The 16,193-nt window shown below is 35.1% G+C and overlaps 1 protein-coding gene across 2 annotated transcripts; it reads right to left on the bottom strand.

Moving 5' to 3' along the window:
- Positions 1 to 746: 746 nt before the first annotated feature.
- Positions 747 to 14,823, bottom strand: LOC140758114 (uncharacterized). 2 transcript variants are annotated; one of them, XM_073094149.1, is made up of 16 exons: positions 14,675 to 14,823; positions 14,497 to 14,572; positions 13,102 to 13,245; positions 12,599 to 12,968; positions 12,425 to 12,520; positions 12,268 to 12,347; positions 12,109 to 12,184; positions 11,849 to 12,016; positions 6,876 to 6,980; positions 6,682 to 6,777; positions 6,505 to 6,597; positions 6,253 to 6,294; positions 6,084 to 6,125; positions 2,008 to 2,138; positions 1,791 to 1,917; positions 747 to 1,404 (listed from the first exon to the last, which is right to left on the bottom strand). In XM_073094149.1, exons 1-16 carry the CDS (start codon positions 14,748 to 14,750, stop codon positions 1,255 to 1,257), a joined length of 1,872 nt encoding a protein of 623 aa, XP_072950250.1. In that variant the 5' UTR covers positions 14,751 to 14,823; the 3' UTR covers positions 747 to 1,254. The 2 variants fall into 2 exon arrangements, with proteins under 2 accessions (XP_072950250.1, XP_072950251.1); XM_073094150.1 differs by having other exon boundaries at positions 13,102 to 13,233.
- Positions 14,824 to 16,193: the final 1,370 nt, after the last annotated feature.

The following is a 16,193-nucleotide window of genomic DNA, read 5'->3' as shown; positions in this document are numbered from 1 at the left end:
GAAGTTGGATGAAATTCTTGGCCGTGTGATCTGGAGATTGGCAGAAGTGATGTAAATTATCTTTTGTAATGGAAGACTTGCGAGTGCTAGAGTTGCTAGTGTGCTGAAGTAACTTGATTTAGGCATATATGTGGTTGCTGTTTTCTGGATGAGATTTTGATGGGTAAGTTTGCTCGTTACTATATTATATTCCACCGTTTTATTGTCGAAATTGATTCATCCTTTTTCTGCCTTCATCTTTTAACCATGAGAGCATCAAAATTTTGTAGTACTAATGTCTCTGAATTGTGTTGAAGGTAGACTGAGTTTCTTAAAAGCGATCATGTTAGCGAAATATTGTGTCCACGAGAGTTATGCAGATATTTTGAGTGCCCATTGAGCTTTGTAATTTGAGAGGTAGGTAATTCATGTTGTTCAGTTCACTTGGCCTATAGACTTGTTAATTAAAAAAAGAAGCTCCAAGTTTATTTTCCCCTGACTATGAGTTTGGAGGTTACTATTGATAAAGCATTAAGCAGTATTCTTTTCTGCTTGACTAATATTGACACTACTAAACCATCTTTGATCCACTAAATGAGAAAACGTATAAGAGAATAGCTTAAGTCTCTAATAATCTGATATTTTTAACGAAGAGCAGTTCTGAAGTCGTGATAAATGAGACAATTCCAATGTGAAGGCAGAGCAGAAACCAACTCCATAATTAGCATAAGCTGGAATAACATTGCGAACCAACGTCTCTTATTTACCTTAAAACATTTTAACAGGAAATTATGTACCATACATCGAGTAAGTGTTGGAAACAGTTCATTCTTATGAATTTCAAACATTTAAAGCTGCCACCAGAGCCAAAAAAAAAAAAAAGAACAATAAAAGAGTTTTGATGCTCCCTCCTAGCTTCAAATGCTGATAATACAACTTTCTGCTAAAACAACTTACATTTGACACAAATGGCAAAGAGTCGGACTGAAATAGTTACACGTTAAAGAAAATTTCAGTGTTTAACATGGTTACGTGACAATAGATGTCTTCCCTCCAATCTTAATTAGCTAAACAATCAATTACGCTGACTGAAGAGGAGGTATATCATCAAACCATCCTTGGTCAAATGACTGCATCATTTGACTGAATATAGGGCATATAACCTCCAAGGATTCATGGATAACGGAGTGGTCGAGCTATACTCCAGATGATGCAAACAACAGAGGAAAATTGAAATGAGTTGCTGGATGTATCAAGTACCTGGCAATTGTAAAACTAGATTCGGATGATTGAGGCATTTGTCTGGTCAACGTTTTCATTGTAGTAGAGCTCCACAAAAGTACCCCCGCCAATACCCTTGGCCAATCTTCCAGGGTTCACACACAAACACCTTTTGTCTTCATTTCCTTCTCCAAGGGCCAGCACCTGCATCATCCAACCGTTGTCACATCGTTTAAGCTGCTCAAGCGATTAAATGCTGCTACGCACATAAACCCCATGTTTCAAGCAGTAGTACACTGCTTTTCTTTATCATTGTTTTAGGTATGCAGGTAATGTGGTGCAAAAACTCTCTAAAAGAAAAAAGGTGGTGCAAAAACGGTTGAATCTCATGACAAGGAACTCACTCAGTTCATTAGGTGATCTCACTGAAGGATAGACTATCAGCCTCACTTTTAACTAAATTAAGTAATAGATATTTAAAAGAAAATGTAACAACTCATGGCAGGACCGTGATTATGCACTTACAGAAAACATTGGTAAGAAAATCAATTCTACTGTGTGTACTGGAAAATAAATCTAACCATTATTACCTTCACAAAAGGAGCAAGATCAGAAGGAAGAACAAGAACATCTGGAATTGATGGGATCTCCAAAGCTTCCGGTGCAAGGGAAAAATCCAAAGGAACACCCAACGCGGGCGGGTATAGAGGATAATAGCTATTGAAAGAGTAAAATTATGTCAATCCATCAACACAATAATCATCTGAGAACTTTTTGTTTGAGGCAAAAAGAAATTATTGCAATTACCTGTGTTGCCTCAGTAGGTGCATTGCAAGTCGGCCCATCCTGTCAGAAGATTGTATATCAGGTGGATTCCGAGAAATCTCTTCACTACTGAGCTGTTTCAGGATATCCACAGTACAACAACCAAACATTATCTGTGAAAGAAAAGATTGCATCAGAGCTAGCCATATAAGATGCAGAGATGCAGAACTACAAGGATGGAAGCTAGCTGATCAAAAGCAAAGGTGAAAATGAAGTGCAGGAAACTGAACAGTGAATCTACAATTCTACATCAGCTGTATAATACTAGGATTTGTGTCAATTGCGATCCTTTGATAATTCAAACAAGGTATCAAGAACTATGGATGGACAAGAAAAGGTTATTGTTGTGAAATAAATCAAGTGCGGCTTCAAATAATGCAGAGGATCTCCACCACTCTAGGAAGCAAAATGAGTCCATGCATTAGGGAGTTAAGTTCAGTTAAACATATACCTTCTATAAGTCTATCAAAAACCTTAAAGAGGGTAATATTTCTGCTACTGAGTCTCATTCTCATTAGTCAGGGTTTCATAACTTGTGCATCAGCAAATTGAGCATATTCTGTATATAGATGATTTACAATAGATGTATTTCTAGATTAAAGTAATAGGAAGAAGTGAAGACTGTTAATGGAGGTGAGATGAAGAGAACACCTAGGATTAGAAAGGTGATACGAAAGAGGAGTAAATCTCTCCTTTTTTGTTTCCTTTTTTTTAAATAAAAGCTTGATGGGCTCTATTTCACTACAACATGCAAAACCAAGGCCAGTTTGACATAGTGGGATAGACCCCTATCCCAAAGATCAGTGCCAAACGAGTGTTAAAATGTCGGGATAAAAACAATGGGATAATTGGGATCTTTTGGGGTAACTTTATCTCAGGTTTTGGTTGGGATTAAAAAGAACGGGTTATGTCACTCCTTTATCCCAAAGGAAAAATAACCAATTTGCCCCTCATAATATATTAAAATGACCAATCTTTATCCCAATTTATATTCAGGTACTCATGTTGTCATATGGCCTTATAATATAGTAATTTGTAATATATTAAAACATATTTGTAATAAAAATATTGTGATGTGGAATGTTCATTTGTGATGCTATTTATGATATATATTGTGTAAAGTTTGGTGAATTAAGTCAACTTAATTTTTGGCCAAGAATTCCAAAATTACCCGTGAGAAGATAATATAATAGTTGTATAATAAAATTACAATTTATATTTAATTTTAAACCTATTGTCCATCTTTCTCCAAAAAAGGAAAAAAAATCTATACATTAAACTAAGAAAAGGTAAATAAGGTTAATTTGATCATTTTTATCTCTTATCACAACTAAATACTGTTCTTATCCCATATTTCTATTTAATACCTATCCCAATGTCTCCAACCAAATACCCAAAATGAAATTGGGATAAAAACTACCTTTATCCCAAGATAAGTCCTCACTTTATCTCTATCCCAGGTTTTTCTTATCATGTTTACGGGCCCCAAGTAACAGTTCAGGAGGTTACCAATCTATACGACCTGCTGCAACTTCCTAGCTACCTGAAACATACAACTAAAAGCACATACCTCCTATAACCACATCCTAAGCCATTACACTACTATTAACAAACAACAGGACAGTAAACCTCATACTCCACCAAATTATTTACATCCAAAAACACAAATCCCTACCAAAAAGTCATCCATATTGCATAGTAACATATATCTTCCACCAGCTAAAGGATAAATAGCCACCAAGTCTGCTCACCCAAAATACAAACGAAACATTAAAAAACAAAATCAGCACGCCTTCAGCTCAACTGCTATTGCCTTCCAGAATAAGTTTTGCCTTCTGCATTCCTCCCTCCCCCAACAAACCAGCCCAACAGATAACAAGGATAATATTGTATAATAGTTCATCCCAATATTTCATACTCTTCGAGAAGAAAATGACCTATTACATTCTAGCCAAATAGACCACACAAACGCAACCATCCAGATTTTCCACCACTTTTTAGTGCCTTTCTTTAGGATCAAAGTCCTCTCCACATACCATACCTCACTTATATTATTCAAGGCGACCCTATTTCCAAATATAGGCTAATGCATAGCATTGTTAAATCCCTAAAAACCAACTTAGCTTCAAAATGGCTTGTAACACTCAAAGATAGCCGGGCCACCATCGGCACAGCACACCCTCGACGCGTCCCTACATGCTACTAGCATGCATTTAATATATTTTTAATAAAAAATTTAAAATATTTTAAGATGTTTTTAGGTCTTCGACATGTCAATTTTTAATTTTTGGTTCAAATATACGTATTAAAATCTACAATATAGTGTTTTATCTTTAGATTATTTTTGTAACTGACATATTTTTTTTATTAAAGATAAAGCAATAGCCAAATATAAATAATTATTTGACACATAATATGATTGATATATTCACTAACACTAATATTATTGATTGAACACTCAATAATATGATTGAATACTCCATAACACATTATAACATTCAACACATAATATTAATTGATAATAGTTTAATAATTAAAACAAATATCTAGTTCAACGTAAAATAACGAGAATGGTCAAATATTTTATTTGATGATAATTGATGGAAATAAAAAAAAATGCTCCACATTGGCACGGAACTGGACTGGCACAAGGGTGTGCAACTGGTACACCCTGTCAATGATGGTCGTGCTAGTGGCACGTGCCGACCGACTCACCCTCGACACACCCCTGCATGCCACTGCTACACATTTATAATATTTTTAATTAAAAAAATTTAGAATGTTTAGAGATATTTTTGGATATTTGGCATGTCAATCTTTGGTTTTTAATTTAAATATATGTTAATTAAACCTACATTATAATGTTTTATCTTTAGATTATTTTTACAGATAACTTATTTTATTAAAGATTAAGCAACAGTTAAATATAAATATTATTCAACACATAATATGATTGAATACATTCACTAAAACTAATATTAATGATTAAACACTCCATAATATGATTGAATGTTCTATAATATGATTGAATACTCCATAATATAACTGAACACATAATAACATTCAACATATAATATTAATTAATAATAGTTAAATAGTTAAAACTAATATCTAGTTGAATGTAGAATAACGAGGAGGATCTAAGACTTTATTTGCCCGTACAAGGATAACATGAGAATATTGCATTAAACATTATCAATAATTTTTAAAACTCATTTACTGATAGTATTGCATGTTGTAACGTCTCAAATAGTCTTCAATGCTTCATACGAATAGAAATTTTATAATTCTCCTATAACATGATATGATAGTGAACATGCATGGAAACGACTAGCACCGGCACAGATATAAACATACTATAAATATATACAGATTGTGGATATAGAGCATAATAAAGATATGTCATATTATAGAAGACTTGGAAGCCCATGGCAGTCAGAGCTTCATGCACTAATTCTTAGTATTAATTGTCAAGAAGGTTTGCATGTTGGTAGGATCGACGATAGCCATGCCACAAGCACGGACCGTGTCAACCGGTACGTGTCGGCCATGCTGTAAGAGAACAAGAGAAAAAGGTAAGGGATACTTACCTTCGACTTTGCCCTCACCTTTGTCGTCACCCGAGCTCACATTAGGTGCCCTAGCCCAAGGAAGGGGGAGAGAGAGAGAGAGAGAGAGAGAGAGAGAGAGAATGGGAGTTATCGGTTAAAAACTTAAGTTGCGGATTCGGATCCGACGATGTCAGTAATGATCAGCGACGGCGAGCTCGATGACGAGATCAATGGCGACCGGCGAAGCTATTAGGAAGGATGCCGTGCGGCACCCCTAGTGCCACATGCTGGTACGCTGCCGGCACAACCATCCTTGGGTAGCACATAATCATGTTTGATGAAAATAAGAATAACTCAAGAGTCAAATAACTATCTTATTTCTGAAAGAGGAATAAGCAAGGTCAGTTTTTAACTATATTAATTAGTCAGCTTTGCATGTCATAAGTAACTCGCACTAACAAGTATGTTGACATCAACTACTATCTTCATAATTTCACAAATTTGTACCTCATTTGAACTGAACAGGGCTGGATTTGCAAGGCAAGTTATCTGCAGGAATCATTATGATGATAAAGACAACAAAATTAGTAGTTGTGTTGTAATAAAAATAGTACATGATTCTAATGCATGGCTCCAAGATGATGTTCAGATAAAGTGACAATGAGGACACTAATACCTGCTGTCTACTATCTTCAGGAAGATCAATATCAAATGCAGGCTGCAAAGAAGAGTGCCAACATAAGTATCACTTATGGAACATATAGAAATATCAGAGAAAAGGAGTTGTTTGACTACTTGAAACTATAGCCATCTTAACAGCCAAGTAACACAACAAATTTTGTTGCTAAATATAAACTATTGACATTTGGTGCTTCATGGGGAAACATAAACAGGGAACTATATACTGGAACTGCAAAAAGATAAGTACCTGAGGAAAAACAAAATGATGGTGAGCATCACGTACTGATGGAAGAAGAATCACACGGACATGGGAACCCATATACTCAATGTAATCTTGCAACTGCATGGATAAAACATAAAAACCATGAATTTTCAACCATATCATATCTAAATTTGCCAACATGAATAATGTAGCATCATAAACCTTTCTAATAATTTCAAGATGGAAAATGTCATAGAAGCTCCTTTCAACAGTTCCCTTTTTGATATCTGGATGCTCAGAGTCAATAAATGGTCCCATCTGTGAAAGCAATTTAAATAATAGAAAAGATAGAGTGATGCTTGATATAAAACATAGGATACTATTTCCTGAATTGCATCAATAAACTTTGTACTCACCAGGATAAGCAGTTGAGGCTGTTTCCTACTAGCATATGCAAGCAAGTCTTGTAGTGGCTCAAACAACAGATTATCAGTTGTTGTGAAAGGGCCTGCTGCAATAACCTATAAGAAAAACCAATTGCCACCATAATTGAATTAGTTCAAGTTCCTGAATTAACTATCCTGTTCCTGATAAAGCATGTTACATGCAATTTGTACAGGTGATTTGTGACCTTATTCTCACATAAAGTACATTTCTCAAGTTCCCTGAATACATAAGGCATGTCATAAATAATCAGCACACTGCATTATGTTTCTACACCAAAAAATAAAATTTCATTTTTCTGTCGATATGCGCCATTTTTATGTAATTAAATGTAAATTTTTTGCACAGATGAACTGTCAATGTGCACCATTGTTCATATTATCTTACACATGGAATTTTGAGTCATCATAATTGGCTTCATATGGTTTTCTTATATGAGTTACCACATTGATTAGCCATTTTCTAGACATTTTAGAGACACTAGGGATGTCTGACTTGAAGAATGAAGCATCCAGAAGAGAGGGCTGTCAAATGATGCTTAAGCCTTACTGTCACACCAAAGCCTTATTGACAGTTCAGTTTATGCATCACAGTTTAACTAATACATTTGTTCAATAGACCACAACCCTTCAGAAACATTATTTAAGATCAAGGCTCTTCTTTACAACTGTTGGATATACTGTAAAGAGGAAAGACAGCATCAACTGATGCTAGCTGGTGATATAGCGAGCAGAGCCAAGGCAATGGTAATGCTTGATACTAGATGAGGAGATAAAAATGGCTTTAATTCTTCTTTCTTTTGAATGTGAGGGGTATTCTCGTTGTCAGCCACCTTTGGCGGTGAGTCTCCCCTTAATTGGCCTTTGCTAGCTAAGGGGATGATTTTGGTGGAGCTGATTGGGGTCGTCAGTGGCTGTGATTGCCAGTAACTCCCCTCTTTGTCTTTGATATTCTTATGTTCTGTTGTATAGAGTTCTCGGCTCCGCGGCCAGGTCGGCATCGTGGGTGCCTTCCTCGACTGATGGAGCGCCGGCCAGTGTGCTGGCCTCGGCTTTCGGCGTTGGTGTCTACCAGCAGCCATTGCCTCCCCTCGTGGTGGTCCTTGGTCAAAGGAGGTGGAGCCAGAGGGAGGGGTTGGTGCTAGTGTCGGTGCTGGGCTGGGTGCGGCCTAGCCCAGCTTGGACTTTGGTTGAGTTGCGAAGCCCAACTATAGGTTGTGGACTTGGGTTCGAGGTGGCCCAACCCAAGTGATGAATTAGGCTACGGCTTAACCCATTTTGGGTTGTGGGTTGGGCTGTGGCCCAGCCTATTTTGGGTTAGGAGTTGGGCTGCGGCCTAACCCAAGTGCACTTATTTCTTATTAGTTTAGGCTTAGGGTACAACTTTTATGGGTTTTATGGAGGTCTTAGAATGTAGCCAAGCCCATTGCTTTGGGCTTTGAACTGAACTAAGTAGTCTAAATGCTCTTTAATCTATTTTAATTTACTTTAATCTTTTTACTTAGTTAATCATGTCAATTTGAGCCTCAAATATTAATTATCCTTAGAAGATAGTCTAGTTGGCAAAATTAATTATTGTTTTAGAGGATCACTTGCTAGTTATAATAATTAATATAAATAATTTTATGAGATTAGACTGCAGCATTAGAGCACCATTGCTAATTGCTCTTGACGAGGAATTAGCTCTAAGTGGAATTTACCGTGGTTAATTATAATTTTGGGTTAAATCAATTTTAACAAAAGAGTCGGTGGTCTGAGTATATCTGTATTAATTGCTCCTATCAAAGAATTAATACAGATTAATATAGAAAACTAATACTAAGCAAATTGCCTTATTTAATGAAGCTGATTAATTAATTGTTGTATATGTGATTTACTATAAATTAATCATAATGATTTGAATGATAATTTGAGATAAATTATTTTAATTACATTTAATAACGTGTATGGCCTTGGTACAACGATGCCAACCCTACCCAACTAATAAATATGAAAATTCTTAAATAGACCTATCCAAGGCTATAGCAAACGTCAGTAGGATTATTTAATTAATTAATGATAGATATTTATGCTTATACTTTTTATTACTTTGTAATCGAGGTGGATTTAATACTATGCGAGAATAATCCTGTGGCGCAGTTTTAGCCAGTTGTCTAGAAAGCGATATTAGACAAGTAAAACTTCTATAATCTAGGAGTAATGTAGATAATGCAATGTCTTATTTTATAGTATCATCACATTCATATTATGCATGTGTGCATACATTAATTTACTGATAGTAATGCAAGTAATATGTGTTAACTTGCGTTAGGCATGATTATTTATGATAGCACGTAATGTATAATAATAATATATGTTCCATTATATTTGTTGTGCTGTAAAATATCATATCACTTGCAGACGTGCACAACCCTAAAGAAGATAACTTTTATGTCTCGACAATATCTGACATCTCGCCAGCCAGAATTAGAGGCGGGAGATATTTATTGTATATCTATATTATAGCTATGCTTGAGGTCTTAGTTTATTAATCATAGACAAAAACGGTTGTCTTGTCGGGCAATGGCAATTTTTTGTCGATTAACAAGAGTCAAACCCTTTAGGGTATTTAAGTTAGAAAGCGAAAGATAAAATAACGTAGACCTAACGGTACTTGATGACGTAGGGTGAAGGCGTCCATGAGTGGTGGCTCATGATTTTCTGTATGATAGTGCAATAATGTGGAGCCAATGGCTCGGATGATAATATCTATATACAAATACTAATTTATATGATGAGCTTACGATTGAGTTCCTTAGTTTGCGATGGCAGATAATCGATCATACTATTCGTCGAGTAATGGGTTAACGAGTTACCACTAGGGTCTACCGTTCTTTGAGAGTGTGTGGTCGAGTGTGAGCGTTAATGTGGCATACAAGCATAGCTCTGCATGGGCCTAAGTAAAAGACTTGATAGGTTGAGGTGATGCATATCTTATTGAATAGTGTTGACATGGCCTACGAGTGATACTCAGTGTGAGTTTAAATTTAAGGACATAATAGTCTGAATTGATGCATATCATATTATAAGAGTGCTAATACATGTGTGCATTAGATAAACATGATGAGTATTTGGTACTAATACACAGATTGTGAACCTAATGAACATATTTATATTTATCACATTGTTGCATCTTTATTTTCACTACTTTTAGACTGTAGAAGTGTTCACTTGTTAAGCTTTATACTCACCATCTTTTAGTAGAAATATTTTTAAATTAGTAGATGAGATGGAGTTCGTGGAGGAGCTGCCAAAGAATTGTCGTTTATTTCTCTCTTTTTTTATTCTTGTAAATTAAGCAAGATGGTTTGTCGCCTCTGCGTGGGCAATTGCATCTGTCTATGGATATGTATTTTGAGAATTGTTGTGGTCTATAATATTATAGACTTTTTTTTATTTGTATTATTTATGAAAATGTGGATTTTTCTCCTGTTTATTGTATTGAAACCTTAACCAACAGGTCATGTGAAAATCATGTAAGTTCCATCCACATGAGAAGCACGTGTATTTGGTGGTGTTACAATAAATCTAAGAGATTCTTGAGAATTTAAGCATAGATAAGATGAAGTTGATGCCACTGATTGAGCAAAAAGTTATTTCTTTTGGCTTAAAATCTATAAAGCACGGATAATTCGTTTAGGCTTTCGCATCGATATCGGATACGTACCAAATATTGATACGGCCTCTATACATATTGAATACGGTTGAGAAAAGTATGTGAATTAAAATAAATAATTTTAATAACCCAATATGGCGGGATATAGCGGGGATGCGTTAGGATAATGTTTTTGAGTTATTTATGTTAAGCGGGTCAAGATTTCAATTAAAATTGGTTCAAAACCCATTAACCTGCTAACCAACTCATTAACATTTAAAAAACTTACCTTCAATCTAAACCTAGCAATCTCTCAATCTCATTCCTCTCCCTCTCGCGATCTAACCCTAACCTTCACGCGCTGGGTACAAAGCCTCATCCCTCCCGTAGGCGGCAACTATTTTTCTCGTCCTCCCTCCAGCAAGTTGGTGATGAAGGCCTCCCTCCCTCCCATGCACAACGACTCCCCTACTCAACGATGATTCCCTCACGCAACGGCAACTCTCTCACGCGACGATGACTCCCTCCAGTGACACGTGACTGAGGTACCCCACTTTGTGCTCGCTCTATTGCCCTATGTTTCTCTCTGTATTTAATATGAGAATTTGAGGTTTTTATTGCTCTTTTTTATCATTCCTAATTGATGTTTTCTGCGATCATGTTGGAGCACGTATTCATTCATTCACTCAATGAATAGAATGATATGCATTAATTTTTACCATATGTTGTACTGGTTTCCAATATATTAAAATTTTATTTTTTTATTGCCGTATTTGTATCCTAATTTTTAAGAATTTATCGTATCCATGTATCCGGTATTAGTATCCATGGTTCACAGTTTGAGATTAATACTACATAGAAAGATATTTTAGCTACATGATATGAATTATCTTCATATCACATATGTTCCTAAAGCATAAAAACCCAGAAAATTCTAATCCTTTCATGCTTATATAAGTGTATTATTAACTAATGGTAGTGATGTCTATATGCAATAAGTTTCCCTGCACATCATAGCATCATTGACATAATGGCACTAATTTCCACTTGATGTTTGGTTAGCTCTTTACTGTTTAGGCATCAACAAACATTCAAGAGAAGGAAATAAAAAATAGATTACCTTTAAAAGTTGGATGTACATCTGGAAGTTTCTCAAAATAAGCATTCACAAGTGGAAAATCATATTTTAGAATAAAAGATTTGAGGAAAGAAAATAGTACTAACAACTAATAATCAAAACAGGGTATGTGCAGACCACAGTGATGACAAGTTGACAACTAACAAGTGGTATAAGCCTATAAGGAAAACATACCACGGATAGTGCTCTTGATGCAGAGGAAGAACATGATTGACTTTCCTGAGCGACAGCTAGTTTCTTATTAGGAGGCAAATCAGCTTCAACAGAAATGGGTATAGAATCGACCAGTTTTGATGCAATAAAACAGTGTCCACTAGGATTATGACCTTCAATGCCCACAACCTATATCCTACCATACTGAAGTTAGAACATAGAACCAAAATACAGCTAATAGATCAGAATTATGGCATGTAGACATAGTGGAAGAGGTGTACCTGACCGGGGTACAAGGAAAACTGGGTCAGGTTCTGGAGATCAAGGCGGACACGCTGGCCTTGAGAATGTTCAATGCTGTCACAAGATAAAGATATCCACAGTAAGCTGGAACCAAAATTTTATTGACTGTTAAAAATGTAGCGAATAGGTGATTTTACCTTCCCTGTAGCAAGACGGATTTCTCATTTAGATGACCTTCTCCATCACAAATAACCATACCAACTGAAAATACATTTTTCTGAGATGAAAGATAAGTTTAAGTCATTATCTTAAAATTACACTAGTCATGAAGCTCTGATCCTAGCAAGCAATTACCTGTGAAGCCATTGTAGCATCTGCAGGTTCTCCATGAAGTCCAGATGCAGCAAGCAAGTTCATAGACTTTCTAATACGGGTGTCAAGTGAATTAAACTGTGACCAGAAAATAATTAGATAGACAAAATATAAATAAAGTACCATGAATCTGTAATGCCAAGTGGTGCCCCTTACCCTATCTTCTGTTCTGTCATACATGAACCTGCATCCTGATTCTGGCTGTGAATGGTGGACTTGCAATGAGCATCTTTCACTAGGTTGAACTCTTCTGATGATATCTTCGTCCATGTCTCCTACCTCTTGCTTGCTTAATCCATTAACCATATTTTGAGCATTGAAAACAAAATGTGATGCAAATTTGTTGATTCTCTGTCCAAAAGGAGTTACAATGTTGCTATGGGTTTTTGACTCTTTACTAGATGAAGGTTTTTCATTCGTTCTAGGTGTTGACTCTGAATTATATGACTCCACATATGGCCTTTCATACTGATTGCCTGGGGTGTCAAGGAACCCCTCTTCAGGATCATGTTCATTACTTAAAAGCCTGCATAAAAGAACCTTTTAGGAATTTTTATTGTGGAAAATCATGCCTGGACAAAATGGAATATTAATGTTAAAAAATAGGTAGAAGAAAACACAAAGTTGTACATGTAAGCTTGGTAACATCTTTAACTCACATGTCGACATCATTGCTGGAGTAAATATGCAGGCGAGCTTCCTCTTTAATTAGTCTTTCCTTCAGCTCATTTTGAAGATGTGATAAAAAACCATCCATGTGAATTTTTTCCACTTTCAATCCATTTAGCTGCCTGACCAACATGCTTTGTATCAACATGTCAACATGCACTATTGATTAGGGGATTTTTGAAATTGTTATTAGTCCAACTATATATTAATTTTTCAGAGAGGCACTTCATATCAAACAGAAAACCAGAAAGTTACATAGAAACTAGAATATATATACTACAAGACTAATAAAATGAGATAACTTATAAGCTTTTGTGTTTTTAGACAATTTTTTTACGGGGAACCTCACCTGATCATATAGCATTTTATACATCTGACGAACTTTAGAAGGAGCATTGGATATAAGAGAAGATCTAAAGGATGGAAAAGGACATTTGAGCTAAAACAAACTTATTGCAGAAGACAGCAGGATGCCGCACACTGCATGTAAATGCTGCTCCATGTGCATAAACATTTGTAACAACACACTTACGAAAACATTATGACTGATGCTTTTCAAGCCACAGGACTAAATCACTCGATCTTTCCAAAGTTCTTGTTGATGCAGACCCCATAACTCTGGTACTGGTGGTGCTATTTGGTCTCTTAGCTCACTTTTTGATACTTTGAGTAAGATGCTTCCTTCAAGGCCACTCTAGCATGTCAAGTCTAGTACATTTCTGGCATTCGACCAGTGAATGCCAATGGAAATAAATATCAACACATGATTGTAACACAATATGAAATGAAAATCCAGAATTATATTTCTGCATGATGTCTTTACCGGGACCAAATTAATGGACTGTTAGATTTAGTTGACTTTGCGCAGATCATTCTAATTACACTATGAATGGATCAGATACAACATTTACAAGCAAGTTGTTGCCGATGCTAGAGCTAGACTGGACTACACTAAAGCAGAAAAGGGAAGCAGTTATAAGACCTCTGCTAAGAACAACACCCAACGACTTGCCAATGTTAGATTCAGACTGTATCAACAAAGCAAGCTTTAGCGCCAAAATACTGAATCGCATGTTCAGAAGTGAAAATACATGCTGACTAATTCACTTTCGTCATTATGCTAAACCGCTAGCTAATTCAACCTTTGCTTTAACTTTAGGTGTTTAAAATAATCACCAGAAAGTTTGCAAACAGCCTACTAATCAAAGCTCACAACTTTGATATCGGGGCCAAAAAAATCATGGGCTCGTCAAAATTTGCTACCTTTTTATTGGTTTTATTGCTTCCTTCTTCGATTTTCCTCCATACCAGGTAATTTATTGAAAGTAACAGAAAGAGGGAAAAGATAAAGTAAACAAGCTGCTAAATGCTTCTTTCAATCTTACATGTTAAGATAGTAAATTTCCCAGTTGGAAACGAGATCCGATGGGGCGAGTTTGTAATTGATGCAATAAGTAAGCACTGTCAGAGGGAAAAAATCAGAAGAAAGAGGTGAGTCATTCTTAGGGTTTCGTGAAGAAAAACGAGGCATAGAGAGAGGGGCGGGGGGGGGGGGGAAGGTACATGTCTGAAGGATCCCGTCGTCTTGGTCGATGGAGAAGCCGCTCTTCTCGAACTCCGCTTTGATCTCTTCTTCCATGGCGAAAGATTTGGGTTTTGGAGAGAGATTTTGGAAACCCCAGAAGCCGGAGGAGAGGAGATTTTGGAAACCCCAGAAGTTGGAGGAGAGAGAGAGAGAGAGAGAGAAGGCGGGATCGAGAAAATGGCGGGAAAAAGTAGGCTGTCCTATGAGTTTTTTTAACCAAATAACTGCATTTAAATTTTATTTACCGAATTGGCTAACACCTAAGCTTAATACAAAAGAGATATATTTGGTGTAGTCCTAAATAAAATGCTAAATTGTTAAATATTTTATATCGCAAAAATTAAAATGTTAATAAGATCAGTATTTTTTTTATAAATAAAACATTAATCAGTATTTATTGGAATAAAAAATGCTAAATAATTTAGCAATTTACTAAAAGAAAAAATAATACACAGAAAATACTAAAAAAATTAAGTATTATACATGTCATAAAATATAAGAAAATTACTGATGCTATAACTTTGTGCTTAGTTATTTATTTTAGTCATAAAATATATCATTGTGAAAGTATAAATTTTTTTATAAATTAGAATCATATAGTCGTCTCCGAAGGATATATGCTCGGAATGGCAACAAAATATATAGTTCCTCCAAATTTTAGCTCTAATTTTTTTTTCCCATTTCTTTCTAAAACATCGCTCTAATTTTCAACTTTTTTTAATATAAAATGTTAATATGATTAATGTTTTACTTTTAGCTAGATAAAATGCTGAAAAGTTTAGTGTTTTATGTAGAGCTATTGGGTCACATATTCATTTGGTATTAAGTTTGAGGTATAATTTATTTAGATAAATAAGTTATGAAAAATGATTAGTTCGGTCAAAAACTAGCACTCTATTTCTCACTCGTGGTTATTGGACTAAATTGAATAGAGTTATTTAACGATAATAATAATAATAATAACAATAATAATAATAATAATAATAATAATAATAATAATGACAACAGCAATACCACAATAACAATAGTAATAATAATAATAAATTAAATAGTTTTTTACCCAAATTTAATACTAAAAGAGTTTATTTCATTGTAGCCCTAAATAAAATGTTGAACTGTTAAAGCATTTTACCCAACCAGAAGTAAAATATTGATCATATCAACGTTTTCTTAAGTAAAACATAAAAAGAAAAATATTGAACAATTTAGCGGTTTATTAGAAAAAGATGATATACATAAAATGCTGAAAATTAAATGTTTTATTATTGAAAATACTAAACTGAGAGAGATATAAGTAAAATTATAATGAAAAAAAATTGTAACTTCATAACTTTGGTTGGGTTATCTATTTTAGTTACAAAATATGTCATGAAGATATGAAAAAAGTTCTATAAGTTAGAATCACAAAGTCATTTCCTGCAACTAAATACACTCAGAATTGCAAAAAAAATAGTGCTCCTCTAGATTTTTACTTTCAAAATTTTTTCTCTAGTTTTT

Source organism: Typha angustifolia, chromosome 3, assembly GCF_048772165.1.
Source record: "Typha angustifolia cultivar Huaian chromosome 3, ASM4877216v1, whole genome shotgun sequence".
NCBI classification, from domain to species: domain Eukaryota; kingdom Viridiplantae; phylum Streptophyta; class Magnoliopsida; order Poales; family Typhaceae; genus Typha; species Typha angustifolia.
This window is presented reverse-complemented; position numbering and strand designations above follow the sequence as displayed.